Raw genomic sequence first — 25,407 nt, forward strand, 5'->3', positions numbered from 1 at the left:
CTATTGAGTAAAAGAGCTAGATTTAAAAACTTGTGTTGAATGATGATGGATTTAGAGTAGAAGTATTAAAACTATAAGTTCACATGATTTTAAAAATAAATGTTCTTGAAATTTAGGGACTGTAAAATGAATTGGAGGAGTGCAATACTTGAGAGAGAGTGAGCAGTTAAGAAGCTATTGCTGTACAAGAAATCCTAGTAAGGGTGGAGAATTTGTACTATAGCAGTAGTAGTTGTGATGGTGAGAATTAGAGAACTTAACAGAAGGTGAAATAATTGATGGTAATTGGTGATTAATCGAATGTTTGAATAAGGAATTCCATGGATGATTTATAGGTTTAGACTTAGATAATTGGATAGCTGAATTGTGGTGCCTTCATTTATATTAGAAAGTATGGGAAGAGCAGGGTTGGACAATATGACAGGTTCAGTTTTTTTTTTGTCTTCTGTTTTTTTTTTGGCCGCATGGCATGTGGGATCTTAGTTCCCCGACCACGGATCGAACCCGCACCCCCTGCATTGGAAGCACAGAGTCTTAACCACTGGACCGCCAGGGAAGTCCCCAGATTTTTTTTTTTTTCAGTACGCGGGCCATTGCGGAGCACAGGCTCCGGACGCATGAGCTCAGCGGCCATGGCTCACAGGCCCAGCTACTCTGCGGCACGCGGGATCCTCCTGGACCAGGGCACGAACCCATGTCTCCTGCATCAGCAGGCGGACTCTCAACCACTGCGCCACCAGGGAAGCCCAGTCCCCAGATTTTTATATATTGATTTGAGGTTCCTCTGGGGACATCCAGATGGAAGTGTGAGATAGGTAGTGGGTTCTGGTCTCAACATCATAAGAGAAATTTGGAAGTCAATATCATAATACACTTAACAACTGAAGCCATGAGAGTGGAGAATCTCAGAAAAGGTGAGATCTTTATCCAGATGTTTTGGTGTTATAGGGAGTTAGGGAATGAGTAGACCTCACTTTCCAGACCGTGAGTTACATGATGTTTGGGAGAGTGAACAGCCTTTATGTGAAGACCCTATAAGAGAAGTGAACCAGGTTCAGTTAAGACAAAAGATGTAAAAATCCAGTGAAGAGATTAAGAATGTTTGGGAATTGGTCAGCCATGGTACATTGCTCTAGAAGACTAAATGGAAGGATTTTGTAGGCAGGACAGCAGCAGGGGGTTTGTTCATGTGGAAGTGTGAACAGGGTACTTAGAGCAGGAGATTAAAGCAGCTTTCTCAAAAATGACCTGGCATCAGAATCACCTGGAGGGCTTGCTAAAGCACAGTTGCAGAGTCCATCCTCAGAATTTCTAAGTCAGTAGATCTGGAGTGGGTCCTGAGAATTTGCATTTCCACAAGTTCACAGGTAATGATGATGCTGCCATATGAGGGACCACACTTTAAGAGGTAGTGCCAGGGAACCACACTTTAAGAGAACTGCTGAATGAAGGAAATGCTAGAAATCTGAAGTTCCTAAACCTGATTATCCTCTTGATCTGGTAGGCTTTTAAGAAAATTTCGGCCCTGACTCCTAGAGTTAACAGTACATCTAGGGTGGGACCCATGTATTCTTTTTTTTATAAATTTATATATTTTAAAATTTATTTTTGGGTGCGTTGGGTCTTGATTGCTGCGCGTGGGTTTCTCTTGTTGCAGCGAGCGGGGGCTGCTCTTAGTTGCAGTGCATGGGCTTCTCATTGCGGTGGCCTCTCCTGCTGCAGAGTACGGGCTCTAGGCACGTGGGCTTCAGCAGTTGTGGCACTCAGGCTCAGTAGTTGTGGTTCACGGGCTCCAGAGCACAGGCACAGTAGTTGTGGCGCACAGGCTTAGTTGCTCTGCAGCGTGTGGGATCTTCCTAGATCAGGGCTCAAACCCGTGTCCCCTGCATTGGCAGGAGGACTCTTAACCACTGTGCCACCTGGGAAGCCCTTGTTCTTATTTTTAAAACTGAGGTCAGTTTGTTCGGTCATGTTTACAAACTACTGGGATGGATGACCAGAAGGACTGACATCCTGGTTGATTGATTACTTAGGAAAAGAAGTATGAGCTGTGAGTTTAGCTGGCATCAGTAGTCTGCTGTGTTTTGCTTTTATGTTTTCAATTTCTTCTTGTATCCCATTCCATTCTAGGTTCAGTGTTTTTCTTCTTAAAGCACATCGTCTTTAGTAGCTATTTCAGCAAAACTCTATAAATGGTAACCTCTTAGACTGACTAAAAATGTCTATTTTGATATTACTATTGAAGGGTAGTTAGCTATTTAGAATTCCAGGTTGACAGTTATTTTCTCTCAGTACTTTGAAGGTATTGTTTTATTATTCTTTTGGCATCTGTTGTTGAGAAGTCTTTTGTCAATCTATTATTATTTTGTAGATAGTATTAGTTCTCTGTAGTTGTTTTAACATTTTTCTCTTTAATTTTGTTCTGTGGTTTCTCTAGCTGTGTCTAGGTGTACATCACTAGTTCTCAACCCTGGATGTTCACTAAAATAGCTTGGGAAGCTTTGAAGAAAATACAGATACCTTGACCTACTCCACACCAATTCCAAAATTACAGGAGGGGGAAGGGGGACCTAGGCACTGTTTTTAATTTGTTTCTAAAGTTTCTTAGGTGATACATGTAAGGTGCAGCCAGTGTTGAAGACCATTGCTGCAGACTTACTTTCATTTATTCTGTCTAGGAGTGGCCCTACTTTCCAAAGAATTGTTTCTTTTTGGAACTCCAGTTAGACATGTATAGGACCACCTCGTTTAGTCCTGCAGTTGTTTTAACCTCTTACATTTATTGTCACCTTTTTCTCATTAAGGTCCTGTATTTTGGATAATTTCCTTGAAATGGTTTTCTGATTCATTCATTATTTGTTCGGCTTTGTCTAATATGCTGTTTAATCCTTCTATTGAGTAATTGATTTCAAGGCATATATTTTTCATTTTTCTCTGTTTTATTTGATTCATTTTTAAAGATGATCTAGTTTTGTTGTTATTTAGAAAAACAGTATCATGTTCTTTTTTTATGGTTTCCATTGCTTTTTCCCCCTCATTTTTTAATTATTTAAAACAAAATTTTTATAGTTGCAGATTTTACAATTATGGAGTTCTTTAGGGTGCTAATATTACTTGGTTTTGTATCTGCTAGTATTTGCTTATGGTATAGTATTTTTCCTTGGTTCATAATTTTTGGTTGTGAGGTAATCTTTGGCTGAATTATTTTCTTCTTCTGTGAGAATCTTCAGGGAAGTTTTGTGTTTGCTCTGCTAGACTTGCTAGGGTATCACCAGCCCCTAACATGACCTAATGTATATGTTAATTTATTGCTTTGGGGATTCCTACTAGAAGGGAAGAGAAAATTAAAAATCCAGACATTTACATTCAAATCCATGAACAGAGATAGACTTCCTTGTTAAATATCTGTGATACATGGTAAATTTCTAATTTTAGTTTGCCTTTTATGAGGGGTTGTTGGCCTGCTGAAGGGTTTGCCTGTTGATACGTAAAAACTTCTTTTTTTAGGTCACCTATACATTAAAAATACTTCTGTAATATTTGATTCAGTATTTGCAATTCTCTAAAAGCTTCCAAAACTAAAGATTTTGGTACTCCATTCCTTGACTTCTTTGAATAAATATTTCTAATTGATTTTGAACAAATTGTGTCAGAAAGTTTTTAGGGCTCATTTATAAACAAGTTAAATCCCTTTGTAAGTTACTTAAGTAGTTCTTCAAAGACACAAATAATTTAAAAAATCACATTGATAATGCATAGCTAAAAGAAAGCCATGTATTGTGTTGAAAGATCTTTTTTGCATTCAGTACAGTCTTCATCACAAAATTTTTGTAGTTCAGTTAATCTAAATGGGGATTTAAAAATATTTGTAAAATTTGACGACTATAATTTTTCTTTCTATCTGTAGAATATTGCTTGTTTGGTAACAAGCTATGTGTGCACCAAATAGATTGCAGATACATGTCTACTTTATGGGACTGTCAGGACACTGTTTTTTTTTTTTTTTAACGGTACGCGGGCTTCTCACTGTTGTGGCCTCTCCTGTTGCAGAGCACAGGCTCCGGACGCGCAGGCTCAGAGGCCATGGCTCACGGGCCCAGCCGCTGCGCGGCATGTGGGATCTTCCCGGGCCGGGGCACGAACCCGTGTCCCCTGCATCGGCAGGCGGACTCTCAACCACTGCGCCACCAGGGAAGCCCAGGACACTGTTTTTGCCATGACATCTTGCTGGACCAAAATTTATATTTGTATTATTACCCCAAAGAAGTTTTATTTTTAGCTGAGCTTTTTAAACTGAATTTTCATTAGTGTCACACATTTCACTTTTGATAGAATGACTTCCCAGAAACTTTCCTTTGATTCAATTGAAAGTATTTAATATTATCCATTATTGGGTAATAACTGATTTTCTAATGTTTGCAGATGATGATAAAACTGATACAATTTAACTGTTTGCGAAGTTTTGTTAGTGGTGTCAGTATATTAACACCTGACACTTTATTGTTTACACATGGAGAAGAAACTTTGCAAGTTAAATTAATTCAGAATTACAGGTTTATGGACTTACTATAAGATATAAAATGGAATGATTATAAACGTAATTGTATTTCATGTGTAACTGGCCTGTAATTCCCACATTTTCCACAGACTGGCAGCCTGGCAGCCAAATGAATAGCATAGGTAGAAGGTTGAATACTGATGGAAGGAGTTAGGAGCTATCCTTAGCTACTTGTGTCCCACTGCATTTCTTCTCTTTTTTTAAAAATTTTTTTAAATTTTTAAAAATTTTTTTAAATTTTCTTTTCAAATTTTTTTTTTTCTTTAGTTGTGTTGGGTCTTCGTTGCTGCATGCGGGTTTTCTCTAGCTGTGGCAAGCAGAGGCTACTCTTCATTGTGGTGCGTGGGCTTCTCATTGCAGTGGCTTCTCTTGTTGCAGAGCTTGGGCTCTAGGCACACAGGCTTCAGTAATTGCAGCATGTGGGCTCAGTAGTTGCTGCGCACAGGGTTTAGGGCATGTGGGCTTCAGTAGTTGTGGCACGCGGTCTCAGTAGTTGTGGCCCACAGGCTCTAGAGTGCAGGCTCAGTAGTTGTGGCTCATGGGCTTAGCTGCTCTGTGGCATATGGGATCTTCGCAGACCAGGGCTCAAACCCATGTCCCCTGCATTGGCAGCTGGATTCTTAACCACTGTGCCACCAGGGAAGTCCCCACTGCCACTGCATTTCTTTTCTTTTTTCTTCCTTCCTCCCTTCCTCCTTTCCTCCCTTTCTCCTTTCCTCCCTCCCTCCCTTCTTTCCTCTTTAAATCAAAGACTCTGTGTGTTGTCTGTGAAAAAGTCATGAAGAGATTCCGTCTCACTGGTTAACATTGGTTAACATTCAGATTTAATCACTGTACATGTGGTTTATAAACTACTAGATGAGACCATGGCAAAAACTGGAAGTTAAAAAAATCAATTGGATCTACTAAGCCTATTCTAGCTTATTTCAATGCAACTGTTAATTTTTTTTCAAAAGAGAAGATGTTAAACTGTACGGGTTGCTAGAACAATGATGCCAAATTGTGACTGTCCCAGGCAAACTGGTCGTTCTGCTTAGATATTAATATTCCTTAAGAATATCTCTTAGCCTATAATGGACATATGAACTTTAAATTATTTTGTGTAGTTCTAGAACAGCCCCTCATTCCCCATTCCTTCCCCACAAAATCTTAGGGATTCTGAAATGTTGATCTTTTTGTGTAATTATTTTTCCATCTGGGAATATGGCATGTGAGTCCATGGTTTTAGGTCTTAGTCTATGTCCTTTGGTAATTATGAAAATGTTTTATACTTTCCTACATAAATCATATGCTTTTCCTCCTAAATTTAATCTTAGGAATTATGGCAGAGACTGTTTGTTGGGTACCCCAATACTTTCTATTTTCTTTAGCAACAGAGCTCTAATTTTTATCTGGGCACATTGCCACTCAGATTAAATGACTGCTTTTCCAGTCTTCTTTATAGCTAGGTGAGGTCATGTGATTAAGTGCTATCTAATGAGATATAAGTGCAAGTGTTACTTCTGGGGCATCTCTGCATGGTTTTTTCCTCTTTCGTCTTGCTGCCTGTAGGAGTTCTAGCTTCCATCTGTGAGAAAAGTGCTCCAGAAACCTGCCCTTGAATCTGTTGGTGAATGTTAAGCCACACGTGCCTTACCAGTATGGGTGGTATATCAGCTGTAGCATAAAAGCTATTCTAAACCCACCCTAACAAGACTTAAAAGCAAGCTCCAAAACAATTACCTGATCTTAAAGTAACTTAACTTTTTTCCAGAAAGGAGTCTGGCACTTCATTTTTTCCAGAAAGGAGTCTGGCACTTTAAAGGAATAAAACAATTCCAGTGCTCACAATGTTGAGCATTCAATCAAAAATTGCAACCCATAGCTAGGAGAAAAACCAGTCCATAGAAACACACCTAGAAAATAACAGATGATGAAGTTAGCAGATTTGTACTTTGGAACAGTTATTAAAGTATGTGAAAGGATTTAAAGGAAAATATCAACATAACAGGGAGAAAATGAAAGCTAAAAATCAAATAGAACTTCTAGAGATAAAATTATAATATATAAAAAAAAAACATGGCGTGGCTGTAACAGCACTAATATTCTGTAAAAGAAATGATCAGTGAATTTAAAGACAGCAATAGAAACTAAAGCACACAGGCCAAAAGACTGAAAAAGAAATGAACAGAGTCTTAATAATCTGTAGAACAAAATTAAGTGGTCTAAACATATGTATAATTGAAGTTCCAGAAAAAAAGTTGGGGTTGGGGAAACAAATATATCTGAAGAAATAATGACTGAAAATACTCCAGATATGGTGGAAACTGTAAAGCCACATATCCAAGAAGTTCGGTGAACCACAGGCAGGATGAACACAGTGAAAACCACACCAAATCTCCTCGTAATCAAATTGCTGAAAACCAGGAATGCAGAACAAATCTTAAAAGTAGCCAGAGGAAAAAAGTCACATTTATTCAGAGAAACAAAGATAAGAGTAATGAGAGTGCTTGCCTGAAACTGCAAACCAGAAGACAGTTGAGCAACATCTTTAAAGTACTGTAGATAAATACAATGAAACAAATTCTATATCCAGTTAAAATATTTTTCAAAAATAAAGTTAAAATAAAACCTTATTTGAGGCACACAAGAGCTGAGAGCATTTGTTAGTAACAGACTTACATTTTATGAAATGGAAAAGGAAATTCCTCAGACTTGAAAATGATACCAGGTGGAAACTTGGATCTACACAAAGTGGTAAATATGTGGATATGTGACTTTTCTTTCTCATTTTTTTGGATAATTTAAAAGATGATTGAGGGTTTCTGGGAAGATGGTAGAATAAGAAGCACCAGGAGTCTGTCTTTCTACCTAGACAACAATTGCACTGGCAGAATCTGTCTATAACTAATTTGGAACTCTGGAGTTTTTTGAAGGCTTGCAAGTTCCAGGGGAAGACTTGGAAGGTAAATTGTGGTTAATTTCGGTCAATTTTAGCTCTTAGTGCAGCAGCAGCTACCCATCCCTCACCCTCGGTCACATGGCAGGCAACTGTGTGGTTCCAGAGCAGCTTACAAATAGGAGCCAGGGTAGGCAAAAAAGACCTTGTCCTTCAACTTCAAGGGTTCTGTGCTCTGATTGCTGGTTGCTTCTTCTGATCATGCAGGTACAGACAAAGAGGTAGGCAGCCATTGTTCTTGCATCTCCTGCTATAGTTGCAAGCCAGCACGCTCCACTCCCAATATATGTGACTTCCAGAGCATATAAAAGGCTGGTGCTTTCCACACCCTCCTCCCCTTCATTTTCTCTTTTTTTCCCCTTTTGGGAGCCAAAGATTGAAGACTAGGACATTAAAAAACAGCTGCATCTACAGGGAAAATTAGAAAGTGATAGTGCATGCCCAGGAAAAGACTCAGAAGACACCTGAGTAGAACTTAAATTTACACCTCAAGCTGATCCTTGGCGTAAACACAGTCTAAAACAATCAAAAACAATAACACAAATGAGAAAATCCCTAGAAAGGGGAAGAGTCTGATTTCCAGAGTTACCATATTCCCAAATTTGATGAAAAACATGAATATAAACATCCAAGAAGCTTAATGAACTCCAAGTAAGATGAATTCAATGCGACCCACACTGAGACACCTTTATAATGAAACTTTCAAAAGTCAGAGACAAAGAGAGAATCCTGAAAGTATCAAGAGAATCAACTTATCACATACAAGGGATCCTCAATAAGAATATGACCAGATTTCTCTTCAGGAACTTTGGACAGATGTCAGTGGGCCAATATATTCAAAGTGCTAAAAGAATAAAACTGTCAACCAAGTATCCTATGTTTGGTAAATTTTTCTTTCAAAAGTGAAAGAGAAATTCCCACATGAGCAAAAACTGAAGGATTTTATTACCACTAGATCTGCCCTGCAAGAAATATTCAAAGGAGTCCTTTAGGGTGAAATGAAAGGACACCAGACAGTAGCTCAAAGCCATATGAAGAAATAAAGATCTCAGTGAAGGCCCTTATAAAAGCCAATATTATTCTAACAGTGGTTTGTTATCTACTTTTTGTTTTCTGTAGATTTAAGGGGCTAATACATTTTTTAAAAATTATTAATCTAAAAGCTACCAAGTGACTTGGTTTGTAACTCCACATTTTGTTTTCTAAATAATTTAGGAGACTAATGCATTAAAAGAATTGTTAGTTTGTGTTTCTGGGCACACACTGTATAAAGATGTAATTTTGTGATAATAATGGAAAGGGGTGGGGACAGAGCTGTAAAGGAGCAGAGTTTTTTTTTTTTTTTTAACATCTTTATTGGGGTATAATTGCTTTACAATGGTGTGTTAGTTTCTGATTTATAACAAAGTGAATCAGCTATACATATACATGTGCTCCCATGTGTCTTCCCTCTTGCGTCTCCCTCCCTCCCACTCTCCCCCTCCCACCCCTCCAGGCTGTCCCAAAGCCCCGAGCTAAGGGAGCAGAGTTTTTGTATGTTATTGAAGTTAAGCTGGTCTAAATTCAAATTAAAGTGTTATAACTTTAGGATGTTAAATGTAATCCCCATGGTAACCACAAAGAAAATAGCTATATGATATGCACAAAAGGAAATAAGAAAGAATACTTAGAGTAGTCAGAATCTTAGAGAATCGAATGGTGGTTGCTAGGGGCTGGAAGAAGGGAGGACTAGGGAAGTACTTTTTAATGGGTATAGAGTTTCTGTTTTACAAGGTGAAAAGTGCTGTGGAGATAGATGGTGGTGATAGTTACACATTATGAATATGTTTAACACCACTGAATTCTACGTTTAAAAATAGTTAAGATAGCGAATTTTATGTTATGTGTATTATACCACAGTAAAAAATTATTTGAAAAAAAAGTATAGAATGCTCTCTGTGGAAAGCTCCATAAGACACAATAAGTGAATAAAATAAGATGCAAAAAGAAAAATAGGTAATTGACTATTTAAAGCAAGATAATATTAATATATTTGGGGAGTTATAGCATATGTTAAAAGTATAATATATGATAGTAACACAAAGGATATGATAAGGGAAATAGACATATACTTTGAAAAGTTCTTACATAATACCTAGGTGTTATAATATTATTTTAAGGTAGACTGGGGTAAGTTAAAGATATGAATTGTCAATTTAACCCCAGAGCAGTCGCTTAAAAAAAAGTAAACAAAAAAGTAAAGATTATAATTAAAAAAGAGAGATTATCTGCCATTTATGTGCATGTTTTATGTGTGACATATTATGTTTCCTTGATAAATTGATCCCTTTATCATTATGAAATGTCTCACTTTATCTCTGGTGATACTCCTTTTCCTGAAGTCTACTTTGTCTGGTATTAGTACAGCCACTCCAGCTTTCTTGTGATTAGTGTTTACATATTTATGTGTTTTCATCCTTTTACTTGTAACCTGGATTTTATATTTTAAATGGGTTTCTTATTCACACCTTATAATTGTTTTGCTTTTATCCAGACCATAATCTCTGCCTTTCAATTAGAATCTTTTTTTTTTTTTTTTTTTTTTTTTTTTTTTAAACCCGTGTACCCTGCATTGGCAGGTGGACTCTGAACCACTGCGCCACCAGGGAAGCCCCTCAATTGGAATCTTTATGCCAGTTTCACTTAATATAATTATTGATGTAGTTGGGTTTAAGTCTTTTTTTTTTTTTGGCCATGCGATATGCAGGGTCTTAGTTCCCCAGCCAGGGATTGAATCTGCACCCCCCTAAGTCTTTCATCTTCCTATTTATTTCCTATTTGTCCCATATATTTTGTTCCGTTTTTCCTTTGTTTCCTGGCTTTCTTTAGATTATTTTTTATATTCCATTTTATTTGTCATTTATTACTTTGTATTCCATTTATTTATATTTCTTGATAAATATATGTATCCTAAATATATATATTCACCTAATTACAGAGCTTCAGAATACATAAAGTAAAACTAATAGAACTAAACAGAGAAATAGACAAATCCACAATTACAGCTGCAGATTTCAACACTCCTCTCTCAGTAATTGATAGTGTAGTAGATAAAAATCAATAAGGATCCAGAGCAGGCATTAGCAAACTCTGCCCTGTGGGCCACATCCACTCCATTGCCCATTTTTGTATTGCCCATGAGCTAAGATTGATTTTTACATTTAAAAAAAATTTTATGTATGTATGTATGTATTTCGCTCTGCCTGGTCTTTGTCGCGGCATGCAGGATCTTCGTTGCAGCACGCGGGATCTTCAGTTGCAGTGTGCGAACTCTTAGTTGCAGCATGTGGGATCCAGTTCCCTGACCAGGGATCAAACCCAGGCCCCTTACATTGGGAGCGCAGAGTCTTAGCCTCTGGACCACCAGGGAATTCCTGATTTTTACATTTTAAATGGTGAAAAACACAAAGAATATTTTCTGATACATGAAAAATTTCTGATACATGAAACTTATATGAAATTAAATTTTGCTGTCTATATATAAAACTTTATTTGAACACAGTCACACTTATTTATTGGCTTGGCCGAAAAGTTCGTTTGGGTTTTTCTGCAAGATGTCAGCTATGGCTGTTTTCATGTTACAACTGCAGAGATGAATAGTTGGTTCAGAGCCTGTATGGCCCACAAAAGTCTAAAATATTTATGTGACCCTTTAGAGGAAGTTTGTAGATCACCTAATATAGAAGTTTTCAACACTATCAACCAGCTTGACCTCATTGACATATGGAACAGTCTCCCGCACACCATCAGCATACATATTCTTTTCAAGTTCACATGAAATGGTCAGCAAGGTAAACTATATACTGGGTCCTTAAGTCTCAGTAAATATGAATGCATTAAAATTATGCATTAGAATTGTATTAGCAGTTTTAAGAAATGATCCTCAAATATGTGAGAAAAAAATCTCCAGTTGCTTGGAAAAAGAAAGTAACACTTAATCCATGGATCACATAAGAAGTCACAAGGGAAATTAGAAGATATTTTGAAGTGAATTAATATGAAAACACAACTTACTAAAGTTTGTAGGGTTCAGCTAGAGCTGTTCTTAGAAGGAAATTTACAGCTTTAAATATTTTATTAGAAAAAAGTCTAAAATGAATGATCTAAGCTTCTAAGTGTAGCATAAGAAGAGCAAATTAAACCCCAAGTAAATATTAAATATAAAAACAAAAGTTAATGACATAGAAAATGAGGATTAATGAAACCAATAGCTGTTTTTTTAATAGATCAATAAAATTAATAAACCTCTAGGTAGGTTTATTAAAAAAAGACAGAAATTACCAATATCAAGAACTATCCTGTAGACATTAAAAAGATATTGTTATGGACTGAATGTTTGTGTACCCCCAAAATTCATATGTTTAAACCCTAACCCCCAATGTGATGCTATTTGGAGATGGGGTCTTTGGAGTGGGGCCCTCACTGGGATTAATGTCTTTATAAGAAGAGATGCCAAAGAGCTTGCTTTTTCCCTCCACCCCTGCCATGTGAGGACCATGTGAAAAGGTGGCTGTCTATAAGCCAGGAAGAATCCTCACTAGAAGGTGACCATGCTGACCCTTGATTTTGGACTTCTAGTCTCCAGAACTGTGAAAAAGTAAATTTGTATTGTTTAAGCCACTCTGTCGTATTTTGTTATGGTGTCCTGAGCAGGCTAAGATAGATATCAAGTGAATATTGTGGACAATTTTAAGCCAATAAGTTTGACAGTTTAGATGAAGTGGACCAATTCCTTGAAAAACACAGGTGCAAAAGAAATAGAAAACCTAAATAGCCCTGTACTTGTTTTAAAAATCAAATTGATAATTTAAAAGTCCTTCAAAAAAAAAAAGAAAAAAAGTCCAGGTTCAATGGTTTCTTGTGGCCATATGGGTTATTTGTCAAAGGTTGTCATACTCTGCATTTAAAATGCAGGTGGATTTTACTATACCTAAAGAATACCCTAATAAAGTTGAATTTTTAAAAAGATCCATATTTCTAGGATAGTTTTCTTGGTAAGATCCCTTCAGTTTTGAGATGGGAATATATGAATTTTTAAAAAGTCTCTTCCACTTATCTCTTTGGAACATAATTAATATATAGTAGGCATTCAGGACTTTTCATTATATTCAAAAAATACAAGATTTATGCAAGCTAAGTATTTTGAATGCTTATTTTCATAATACAGTTTTGGAAAAGTGTGGTGTATCCTTTTGTACAGGGAATAATTTGTCAAAGTTATGTATTCAGTGCATTGCAATTTTCTTGTTTCCTCTTTTATTAAATTATAATGCCATATAATTGCTTATATGCATTTTTCATTTTTAGATTGTTATATTTATCAAGTCTTTAGATATAACCTTTTTGGGTCATCTAGATGAGTAGTTCTTAGGCTTTTAGATTACACAGAATAATAAAATTTTCAATTGATTTTAAGCAATGTCAATTTTGCAAAGTAAGAACATCAAGAGAAAAAAATCCACTGTTGTCCACAATCATTATTTTAGCACCAAAAAAGTAGAAAGAACATACTTTCCAGGTAAAATAAGCCCTCCTAAGAAAATCAAGACATAGATTATTGATCACTTTGTACTAGGCATTACACCTAACATTTAAATGTTATCATATTTAATTTTCCAAATACTCATACTACATTTTCCAAATACTGTTATTATACTCATTTTATCAGAGAAGAATCTCAGGCTCAGTTATGTCAGAACAAGATGTGTGATTTCATAGCCCATGCTCTGAACATAGCGCATGCACTTTTATAATGCAGAACAATTAACAACCTAAAATGGTGATATATTTGCATAATTCTTGATAAAAATTTGTCACCATAGGTCTTTATTTGATAGTTCAGTGCAAGCTCAGATAGCTTGTGTAGGTATTCATTTTTTCTCACACATAGTTTTACGGAGATTCTGAACATCTCAGTTAAAGAAACAACCTTCTTAATGTTCATTCATTCATTTTGGAATATTCTGGGTAAACTTACAAAAGCCTTTGGCCTTTAGTATGTTTTTCTAGTCTTTAACACTTTGTGCTGGTTAGAACGCACAAGGTGGTGGTATTGTCTAGCCATCTAGGCTTACAGGGAGGGAGGGTACAGAAAGGCACTTCATGCTTGGCTTTCACTCCTGTCCACGAGGTGATATTTGGCATTTAATCTAGTGACAGTATTATCATTATAATCCTCATAAACCTGCACATACTCTGAAAATTTTTTGTCACTGTCAAGTTGCTTACTTTTTTCTACAAATGGTAAGACACTTTGAGATTTTTGTGGTTAAGAAAATTACCTTTAAACTTGTTTGAATAATGCTTTTATCACTTGCTAGCTGTGTACAAAAATTATTTAATCTCTGAACCTCTGTCTCTTCATCTGTTAAAATTAATAATATTTAACTTAGTATATTTTTGTCAACTCCAGTGAAACAGTGTAAATGAAAACAGCGTGAAAACTAGAAACTAATGGACATTTTAGGTAGCTGGAATCCTGTCAGGGTTTTTAGAGCAGGATAATGACATGATACATCTGTTTAGGTTGATATGATGTTGGATCTGAGTGGAAGTGGGGGAGGGGTGAAACTAGAGGAAGGGAGAGTAGAAGGGGCCAAGATCATAGGTGAGGTGACGTTGAGCATGGAGATGAAAATGGAATCAGTCATTTTGGAGGGAAAAAATAAATATTTCATGATGAGAAAGGAGAAGGAACCTCTTGCCTCCCAGATTAATTTCCAACAAATATTTGCCGATTATTTTCCACACTCTGTCCTAGGCATTTGTTATATACAGGCACAGACCTGTAAGGACCTCTAGGAATTGATGGTATTTGGGTCCAGGTAGGATGTTGCCTGCATTCATGAACATAGAGAATTTGGGAGCAAGTGCTGGTTTTGGTATTAAGTCAACCTATTTACCTGTAAGCAAGTTGAATTCTGTGCCACAGCTATGGGTACAAAATACTGCCATATAATTTTTACGTGGTCCTCATGAAATTTGTTTATTTAGGATCACAGACACCTGATTGTAAAGTTTCATTAGTGTTTAGAAAAATGATAATCTTAGGTGTTTGGAAAGATTATATTTTCCTCCTAATACTGCTAAGTATTTTAGTATTAAAAAAAAACACTGTAATGAAACTTTTGGCTTTCAGATAATTTGCATTCAGTCTTACTTGGTGCTATTTCTGGGAAAAAAACATTTCTGAATCTTATGTACATAAATTTGAGTACTCGTTACAGGCTTGTCAGTTCTAGTTATTGTCACTGTTAAAACATAGGCTTTAAATAAAATTTGGCTGTAAACTGGCATAATGGATTTCTTAATTTTACAGCAGTGGTTCTCAAACTTTAGGTTGCTTCAGGATCATCTGGAGAGCTTGTTAAAACACAGTTACTGGGATGTTTCTGATTCAGTAGGTCTGAGTTGGGGCTAAAAATTTGCATTTCCAGAAAGGTGATGACGCTTATGTTAAGAACTGCCTGTTGTATCATAAGGAATAAGATTATCCTAAGAAACCACAATTTATGTTCTAAAAGTACTTTAAAAAATAGATTGGTAAAAATTATATGATGCCCAAGAAATAAACTTATTTTCATAAACATGCATCTCAAATCCAAATCCTAGTAAGGTGTGATAAATATAAAATTTTTATTACTGTCTTTCCTAAAAGTTTTTATTCTTATTTGTTTAATTAGTAATAGGACAAATTAGAAAAATACCTTTAAAAATACATTAAAGATATTATAAATACTGTTCTCTATTCACAACAAATAGTTAACTATTTAGAGGTTTTGATACCTCTAAATATGTAATTCATTTACCCAGCACTTTTCCTTGACGTTAAAAATCAGAGTTCAATTTTTAAAAAATATAATACCTGTAGTGAAAAATCAATGCATTCATTGAAAGGTGGATGGTTTTGTTTTCCACTGTCTTCTACTCTTCTCCCATCAGCCCCGTAGTTCCTGAATTTCAAAACCTGAAACTCTTGGAATATCAAATGTCAAATGTGATGATATGGTTAATGTAATATGTCAGCCCAAATCAGTTTCAGTAATTTTTTTAAAAATCTTATATTTTTTAGCTAATGGGAATGACAACAAGAAATTTAAAGGAGATAGACCTCCCTGTTCGCCTTCCCGTGTTCTCCATCTTCGCAAAATTCCAAGTGATGTCACCGAAGCAGAGGTCATATCATTAGGTCTACCATTTGGCAAAGTAACTAATCTTTTGATGTTGAAAGGAAAAAGCCAGGTATGTAAGTTTTAAAGATTGACCCACAGTTATTATCTCTGAGTGTTAGTGATAAAATGATTTTTAGGGTAATTACCTGGCAGTCCAGTGGTTAGGACTCTGTAGTTTCACTGCCAGGGGTGCAGGTTCAACCCCTGGTGGGGGAGCTAAGATCCCACAAGCTGCAAGGTGTGGCCAAAAAAAAAAGATTTTATTTTCTTGAATTTTTTTTTCCCCCCCTAAATTTCATTCTATTTAAATAGTTTTTAAAATAGAACTTTTTAGTGACAGGAAGCAGCAAACAAAAATGTTAATATAGGAAACAGGATTATTTCTTATTCATTGACTTGTTAACAAACATATTTTATATTCTTAATTACAAAATGGTTTATGAAAATATCCTGTGATTATCAGAAGAGATTGGATTGATTACCATCAGAGATTGGATAATGATGTCTGATTCAGACTCCTCTATCTTTAGTAAACTATTTAACATCCCTGTTTAATGCAGATGAGGTTATTAAGAACTGGAGAAGTTAAATAATATGTCTTAGTATTCAGCCCTTGTTGTGTTTACACATTTTTCTTGCATCTTTTGGAGATAGTGCATGCACTTGGATCTTTTTATCACAGATGCCACTATTGAGAATAGTATGGTTTGCACGGTTTGAAAGCGCCAACATGACCGTGTCTAATGGCTGTGAAATGTCTAACTGCCATGTGTTATGTACATTATCGTGTTTCATATAGTGTATCCTATGTTTTATGTCAAATAGCTCTGAGAGGCAGCAGGCAATGTCACACTTTCCTTTGTTTCTGCAGTTGGTTCTAGGTTTATATTTATCTGTAGTGCTAATTGACTGTTATGTTAATTGCTTGTCTTTTGATCATAAATCCTGTTTAGAAAATATCTTGTTAGTAATTACTTCAGGAGATTCTGTTGTGAGTCACTAGTAGTACTTGTAAGCATAATCTTTCCTATGGTTCTTGTAGGTGGAGTGTTAAGGACAGAGTAAGGGTTATTTTCACCAGCCTTTTTGTGGGTAGTGACTTTCGGTTTTCTCTCCACCCTACATTATGAAAATTGATCCCTTTGGATGCTTTAGGAAAACATAAATAATTCTTTTACTGGACTCCATGTAGAAAAATTTATTTTTACATATGAACTTTTAGGTTGTATATACATTTAGGAAAAAATTCCTGTGATAAGAATCATATTCCAAAGACATTGTTCAGCTTTTCCTTTGTGTGGCTGATGTTAGACATTGCAGGAGTTTAGAAACATTTAGAAAGGAGTTTGCAGGAAGAGACTCTCCCCATATAATGAATATTATTAGAATACAGTTTACAAATTCTTTGTTGAAAAGATGATTAAAAACCAGATAGTTAGGAAATATTGCCATAGCTATTTTTGTTGCCTTGATCATTTTTATCCACTCCTCTTAGAAATATTAGAAAAAGTGTATTATTGATACAATTGGATAGCAACTTTAAAGTGTGTTGTGGACATCTATACCTTTTAGATAGTATAAATGACTCGAAGTCTGTTTTATTCCTCAAAGACAGTGATTTGCATCAGGGGTTCTTCCTGCATTTTAAATTTGAGATGTTCTTATAGGTAGTTCTGAGGGCTCAGAACGCTTAGTAGATGTCTATATTTTATCTTCTTAACCATTAAGATAGGGTGATAAAACCTGCCACCTTAAAGGTCTGTAAGTATCCTATTCCTGTCATAAGTTAATGGGAGTCCTGACAGCTAGGAGAAGCTTTATACAGAATAAGACATAAATACCAAGGAGCCTCTTCCATCTCAGTTCTTCTTGTGTTAGTCTTCAAATAGCTAATATTAGTACAGTGATTGCCAATATCCAAAAAAGGTCACTTGAATGACCCAAAGCAATATTGACTTAATGTAAGAAGTTCTCCCATTTCCCTAATTTGTACAATTGAGCCTTTGCACCTGAATGCTCTAATTGTATTCATAAATGGCTGTTTTATAAAAAGGTAGAGAAGAGCAAATCATTATGCCTCATCTCTGTTTGAGAATTTTTTAGGAAGAAACTGAAAGCTACTACTATTTATAGTAGTGATGCACACGTTTATTTTTGCCTTTTTAATTATTTCTAGATTTTAGAAGAAACAGAAATAAGAAGAAAACCAAAAACCACATAAAATCATTTAATCAACTGGCCATTTCCCAATCCCAAATCGTTTATTGAACCCAACTTTTTTCAATTATGTTTTCAGTTACTGTCAATGATACACTTTGAAACAAGTCTTTTCATCCCCTTGGGGACAATGTGATTTCTCTTGAGAATACTGAGTTTAGAGCAAGCTGGAATGACAAAGTAGTTCTTAGCTGCCTTTCAAAAACATGAGCTTTCACTTTACTTCCTTGTGTTTATTGCAGGCTTTCTTAGAAATGGCTTCTGAGGAAGCTGCTGTTACTATGGTGAATTATTACACTCCTGTTACTCCTCACCTTCGAAGCCAGCCTGTTTTCATTCAGTATTCCAATCACAGAGAACTTAAGACTGACAATCTACCTAATCAAGCTGTAAGTATTAAAGGTATTTCTAAAAATAGTTATAAGAACACATGATACAATAACTTAAATTTAATTTTCTGTTTTTCAGAGGAAAAAAAATCATGTGTTTTTCTTCATCTTAGCATGCTCTACTGGTAAAGATTGTTTATGTAAATTCTTACCCAAAGATTTAAGAATAAGAAAGCACTGCCATTTGGAAGTAAATTTGAAGATATGGTGTTAGAAATGGCAGATACTTAGTTTTCCCTTGAAACTGTTTTCATGAGTGGAAAAAAACATACGTTGTTATGTCTCTCTTAAAAATCTCAGATCTGAAAGGAACTGTAGAAGTCAATCCTTTTCTTTTTACAGAACATGTAACATTTGTGTGTTTAGAAGTCAATCCCTTCTTTTTACAGAATATGTAACAAAGGCATTGAGAAGTTGAGTGATGCTTTTATTATGATGTTAAGTAACTGAACTTAAGATGTTAATAAGAATTTGTATAGATATGTTCATTAAATGAATTTTGACTCTCCAAGGTGAATGTGGAATATAGAATATGAACATTTCTTACCTAATTTTCCAGTTTTTATTTTGATATAATTCATGTTCAAACTTCTGTGTCTCTCCAGGTTGATTTTTAAGTAGCTAAAATAGTCATTTGAAGTAACTTCAGGGTAGGAAAAATTTATCCACAAAGCAAGTACATTTTAAGAAAGGTTTTTTTAATTATGTTGAGAGCAATTTGGCCATGATACTCTTGCTCTAGGCAAAAGAACTCCTTCCGCTCTTTGACTCTGTGTTGAAAGTCATTATAATGCAAGCTGCTGAATTTATAGTTTTCCACATTTTTAGAAACAGTGACATTTCCTGCACACAATCCTTAACTTATCTAAGAGATATTAATGGCCTATAATAAACTATCTAAACTTAAGAGTAAATGAAATGTTAGATATTTTTAAATAGTATAATTTTTTTTAATGAAAAATTGCCTTGTAAATAGGATACATGCTCATGGTAAAACATTCAAACAATCCAGTTACCCAGATATAACTAATTAACTAACGTTTTGCTAACATTTTACTGTGTACCCCTTCTCTATTCAGGTTATTGTCTATGTATATAATTTTATACCAATGGAATCCTAATAGTTTGAAAACTACTTATTTTTTCTCTACAATATGTCAGGGATGTTGTTTCATGACAACAAATATAGAATTACTTCATACTTTTTATTTTATTTTTTTTACTTCATAATTTTTAAATGACTGCATAATACTCTCTTCAAAAGGGCAGCCATAATTTATCCCGTTTCTTTTCTTTTTTTAACTTAACATCTTTATTGAAGTATAATTGCTTTACAATGTTGTGTTAGTTTCTGCTGTATAACAAAGTGAATCAGATATATGTGTGCACATATCCCCATATCCCCTCCCTCTTGCATCTCCCTCCCACCCTCCCTATCCCACCCCTCTAGGTGGTCACAAAGCACCGAGCTGATCTCCCTGTCCCGTGCTATCCAGTTTCTTGTTAGGTTGAGATTGTTTGCCATGTTATGCTCTTACAAATAGTACTACAGCAGCATTCTTACATATCTTGGCATACATGCAGCATTATCTTATTTATGTTTCTGGCAACAAAATTGCTGGGACTAAGCCTATGCATGTTTTATGTTTCAGTATATGTTGCATGATTGCTTTCTCTAAAGCTTATTTGCTGATTTAGGGTGCTACTGATAATATATGAGCAAGCAGTTTTCCTGTCCATCTGTGTTAATATGCTAGTTAACAAATTGTATCTTATTGTTTACTCTCTTTTATTTAATAACTTGTAAAGTATTTATAGTGATTTCTGTTAATGCAGTTTTTTCCCGATTTTTTCAATTGTGGTAAAATATATATAACGTAAAATTTACCACTTTAACCATTTTTAAGTGTATGGTTCAGTGGCATTAAGTACATTTTCATTGTGCAACCCATCACCACCATCCATCCCCAGCACTTTTTCATCTTCCCAAACTGAAACTCCATACCTATTATACACTTATTCCTCATTTCCCCTACCCCCACCCTGGCAGCCACCATTCTATATACTTTCTGTCTAGAATTTTGTCTGCTAATGCAATTTTTAAAATATTTTTATATAATAGTCAAATCTCTGAAGTTGTATTATGGTCTCTGACATGGGTACCATACTCATAAAAATCCAGTATAGCAAGATTAAAAACATTTTTTTTACCTATGTTTTCTTATACTTTTATGTTTTGGTTGTTTTTATTTGTAGTGTTTAAATCTTTGTTTTATTAAGAATATTTTGTGGGTGGAGAGTGAGGCTTTGGTCTTTCTCTTACTCCCAGTGACCATTTTCTCTTTTGTTGAAGTTGAATAACCCATTTATCAATATTATCCATTCATGGGACTTCCCTGGCAGGCCAGTGGTTAAGACTTTGCTTTCTAATGCAAGGGGTGTGGGTTCGATCCCTGGTTGGGGAGGTAAGATCCCGCATGCCTCGTGCCAAAAACATAAAACAGAAGCACTATTGTAACAAATTCAATGAAGACTTTTTAAAAAATGATTCACATCCAAAAAAATCTTTAAAAATATATATATATCCACTCTTGTGAAACTTGTCTTTTGTCATGGTCTAGTTTTCCATACACAGACTATGCGTATTTACAACCCGCATATATACACTTGTTAGACACGACTACACATTCTGCTTGCGTGACCCCCATCTACCCTCATGTGTGTGTGGCTCACATGGTATGCAGTCCATGTCTAGTATGGACTACCTTTTGGATTCTGTTCTGTTCCATTCCTAATTCAGTGTCCCTAAGGCTTAATATGTTGTAGGGCATGGCCCTATTCTTTACCCTCTCTTTTTAGAAATTAAATGGGTAATATGTTTTGTTTATTTCTCAGGATGTATTAGAATTATTTTGAAAACTCGTAACCCCAAAAAACACAGAATTGGGTTGATTTTATAGATTTATTTGTAGATAATTAACATGTCTATATTGCTAACTGATCCTTTTGAGGAGGAAGTTATATTTTATTTCCTATCTTTCAGAAGAATTTTTAATTCTCCTTCATGTAAGTCATGCAGTTTTCACATTAGTGTTATTCCTAAATATGTTAAATTCTTAAAGATGATATAAACAATAAAACTCTTAAAGACTGGATTATTCCAAAGGGAAACAGTGAGAAATCCCAGTTGCTTGGCAACCAAAGCCAGCCCAAATGACCTAGTTTATTCTTAGATAGCCTTGATTTCTTCCCAGTACCCTTTCCATTTTGTTACTTTTGTCCATTTTTTGCATTGGTGTTTGATAAAATAATATTTTTCTTTTATTCAGAGTCCTACACCAAAGCTGAAGTCAAAATTGAAGGTCCTGTTTGCATATATAAAATGTACCAGATGTTTTTTTATTCAGGCAGCCCTCAGAAACTGATAAATTACTGTTTCATTCTCTTCTCTTTGAATAGCAAGATATCCCAAAACATGCACATAACTTCTTTTCCAGCTTATGGACATACTTGGCAGAGGGTCAGGTGAATATCAAGTATCTTTGTCCCTTGGGTTAAGCTAAAATTAAAGCTAAAAAATTTAGATCCTATTTTGAGGTACAGCATTTGAGGAGTGGTTGTATTAATATGATTCATTTTTGTATAGACAGTTTTTCTTGACCTTGTGGGTAGAAGTTTATAAATTTGCAAAGAGATGACCATGGAAGGATTTTCCCTTAAAAAATTTCCCAAAAAATCATCCAACGGAACACTTAAGATCTGTGAATTTTGTTGTATATTCATTTCCATCTCAATTTTAAAAATGGCTTCTTCACATTATCCAGGCATGTTTAAATTTTACATGAAGTATATATACCTCCCCCACCTCAATAAAATATTTGTTGATTTTTCCATCATACTACTGCTGTTTCCTTTACTACTAGTTAATGTAACCATTCCGGAGAGTTTGTTGCTGAAACATTTAAAACTATCCCATAATAAGAATTCTGCTGCCTCATAATGTTTAGTATCAGATACACAGAAAATATGTCTTCTGTGTATCTGAAATATCTCTTCATGTTAAGAAGACATTTCTTTTTTTCCCCCCCTCACTTTTCTGTTGTCCTCAGTGGAAAGTATGCCTCCACTTTCATTTTTTTTTACTTAAATATTTTTGCCTAATTAAAAATTGAAACTGTAGAGTTAATTATTAAATAAATCTTTTTCTCAGACTTTTATTGTCAAAATAATTTTTTTGCATGCCTGCTATGCAGAGACTTTTGTACTCAATGCTCTGTGAAGTACTAATGCAGAGTATATTGACAACTCTAGAATGATATGGACAATATATACCATGGCTTCTCATGTTTCTCCACTGTGGTATCTTCTATGCCAAAGAGGAAAGAGTGAAGGAAGGGAAACAACAACAGTAGCAACAATAACAGTAATATAGCAGCAGTAAGCATGTATATAGAATTGTTTAATAAAAAGGATTGATAGAATGATTGATGGGTAATGAAGTAAAGTCAGTGAGGTTGGGAATTCCCTGACAGTCCAGTGGTTAGGACTCTGCACTTTCACTGCCGAGGGCCTAGGTTTAATCCCTGGTCGGCGAACTAAGATCCCACAAGCCGCGCAGCGCGGCCAAAAAAAAGTTAGTGAGGTTAAGTTTACTTTCAGTTATGCAGGCTTCGTTTTGATAAGATTTAATCATCCTGATAGAAGAAGAAAAGGCACCATTATTCCACTGAGAGCCTCACTATGATTTTTCCTAGACATTATGAAGTTGTGATGTCCAGTGTGGTAGCTGCTAGCTAAATGTGGCTAAATTTAAATAAATACAAAAATAAAATTTTCAGTTCCTCAGTTGCACTAGGTACATTTGGAGTGCTCACTGGCCACTTGTGGTTAGTGCTGTCATATTGCATACTGTAGATGTTGAACATTTCCATTATCACAGGAAATTCTGTTGGACGGCACTGTTGGTCTTCCATGTCTCTACTTAACCTTTCCTTTTTCTGTGTGTGTGTGCACGCAATACAGTTATAATAACTACTTTAATGTTCTTTTCTGCTAACTCTAATCCCTGTGTTAATTCTGAGTCTTTTTTGAATGACCTCCCAACATCATCATTGCCTATTTAAAGGCTCAAAGTGGAAATGTGAGCCAGTTTTCAAATTTGAAAGCAGTACAACCCTTTTTTCCAAATAAAATCTTACTGGGGAGCCCACTATCAAATAGATAAACTGCCACGTTTGAAGCAGAATTAGGATGCTCAGTATTCCACACACTTGGCTTTACGAGAACATAGTTTTGAAAGCTAATGATATAAAATATTCAGATAATTCATATATTGTTCTCAAAGATGATTTGGAAACAGCATTTGGTAGTTTGTGTTTTACTTGATATATAAAAGTCTGTATATGACATTAAAATGCTGTTAAAAGGTAAAAAAAAATGTATATAAAAGTGGAAGTTGTTCAACTCTTAAGCATGCAGAAAGTAAAAGACTGCCACTTTTCCAGAAAGATACTTATTTTAATGTTATTTTTCATAGCAAAATGTTGGAAAGCTACTCATCTCACATTAGAAAGGTGGTATAATAAATAGTAAATTAAAAATTAAAGTCATGAAAACAAATGTTCATATATAAAACGAAGTACTGTGACAAAGTACTATGTTCTTTAAAATTGCAAGTGAGTACAATATGTAGAAATGAAAGAATCTGCATTAAAGTGGTAGGATTTTTTTCATTTTGTGACACAAACAGTTTACTAATTATCACCATTCTTAGGAAATTATAAGTACGGAACAAAAGACTGTTGAAAACTTGCATTTAATTTCAATAATCATTAACTGTGCTTTTTTTTCTCTTCAATTTTCTCTTTCACCTACTTTATTTTTTAAATAATTGTTTTAAATTTTGAGACAGTCACAAAATTTAAAAAGAGTTACAGATATAATACAAAGAACTGTTGATTCCTTGAGGCATTTGGGAATAATTTGTTAATCTGGTCTGTGTTCATTGGCCAAACTTTTAGTGTGCATTTCCTTCAAAGAAGAATATTCTTCTACACAACCAGAATACAGTGGTCAAAATCAGGAAATTAACATTTGATGCATTACTTCCCTCCAATCCTCAGTACCCGTTCAAGTTTTTCCAGTTGTCCCAATAATGTTTGTTCCAGCAAAATAAGCATTATTCATAACCACATATTCCATTTAGAAATCACATCTTCTAGTATCCTTTTATCTGAAACAGTTATAGGGTTTTTTTGACTTCGTAACCTTGACGCTTTTGAAAATTATGGGCTACTTATCTTTTAGACCATCCCTCAATTTGAGTTTGTCTGATGTTTCCTTGTGATTAGATTCAGTGTATGTAGCTTTGACAGGAATGTCACAGAAGTAATGCTCTTTTTTTCTCGTTGCATCATGTCAGGGAGCACATAACTTCAATTTGTTGCATTATTGATAGTGTGCTCTTTAATCACTTGATTTGGCTGGTGTTTGCCTGGCTTCTCCACTGTAAAGTTGTGACTTACAAAGGGGGAAAGAAGAGTGTTTGGGGGAAGGTACTTTAAGGCAGTGTAAATATACTGTTCCTTATCAACTGTCAATTTATATCAGCCTATGGACTGAATGTTTCCCATTTCATTTGATGGGTTTTTATTTGTTACAGTCATTATTTTGGTTCTCAAATTGTCCTATATTTGGCCAGTGAGAGCCCCTTCCAGCTGTCTTCTGTGTCCTTTTGGCTCGTTCCCATCATTCTTTGAAAACTTCTTCACATTCTGGTACAAAACAGCAACAGCAAAACCCCCACAAAACCAGAAAAGTTACACACTCATCTTGTGCTTTCCTTGTTCCAGCTTTAGAGCTGGACATTTTTTTAGAGCACCTGCTTCCTTTTAGTGGAGCATGATATTAAGAAACTTTTCTGCCTGCCCCTGCTTGGATTCTAACATCTCATGCCAGGCTGCCCCTCCATTGAATTACTTCCTTAGTCCATTCAGGTCTCCATGGACTGACCTCCTCTTAACCCTGCTTAGATTATTTTTACTACATGTGGACCCCTTCTTAACTCTCCCTGGGTTCTGACAGTCCTGGCTAGGC

General features: G+C 35.3%; 1 protein-coding gene across 6 annotated transcripts in view; it reads left to right on the forward strand.

The window, feature by feature from the left end:
- PTBP3 (polypyrimidine tract binding protein 3) overlaps window positions 1-25,407 on the forward strand; it is a 102,657-nt gene that overhangs the window by 33,898 nt on the left and 43,352 nt on the right. For 3 of the 6 annotated variants that reach the window (XM_024757252.1, XM_024757253.1, XM_024757254.1), the window contains 2 exons: window positions 15,607-15,776; window positions 18,166-18,312. In XM_024757252.1, coding sequence (XP_024613020.1) covers window positions 15,607-15,776; window positions 18,166-18,312 — 317 coding nt within the window. The remainder of the gene's footprint in view (window positions 1-15,606; window positions 15,777-18,165; window positions 18,313-25,407) is intronic. The other 3 variants (XM_024757256.1, XM_024757255.1, XM_024757257.1) reach the window with 1 other exon arrangement.

This window comes from Neophocaena asiaeorientalis, unplaced genomic scaffold, assembly GCF_003031525.2.
Source record: "Neophocaena asiaeorientalis asiaeorientalis breed wild unplaced genomic scaffold, Neophocaena_asiaeorientalis_V1.1 scaffold432, whole genome shotgun sequence".
NCBI lineage: Eukaryota > Metazoa > Chordata > Mammalia > Artiodactyla > Phocoenidae > Neophocaena > Neophocaena asiaeorientalis.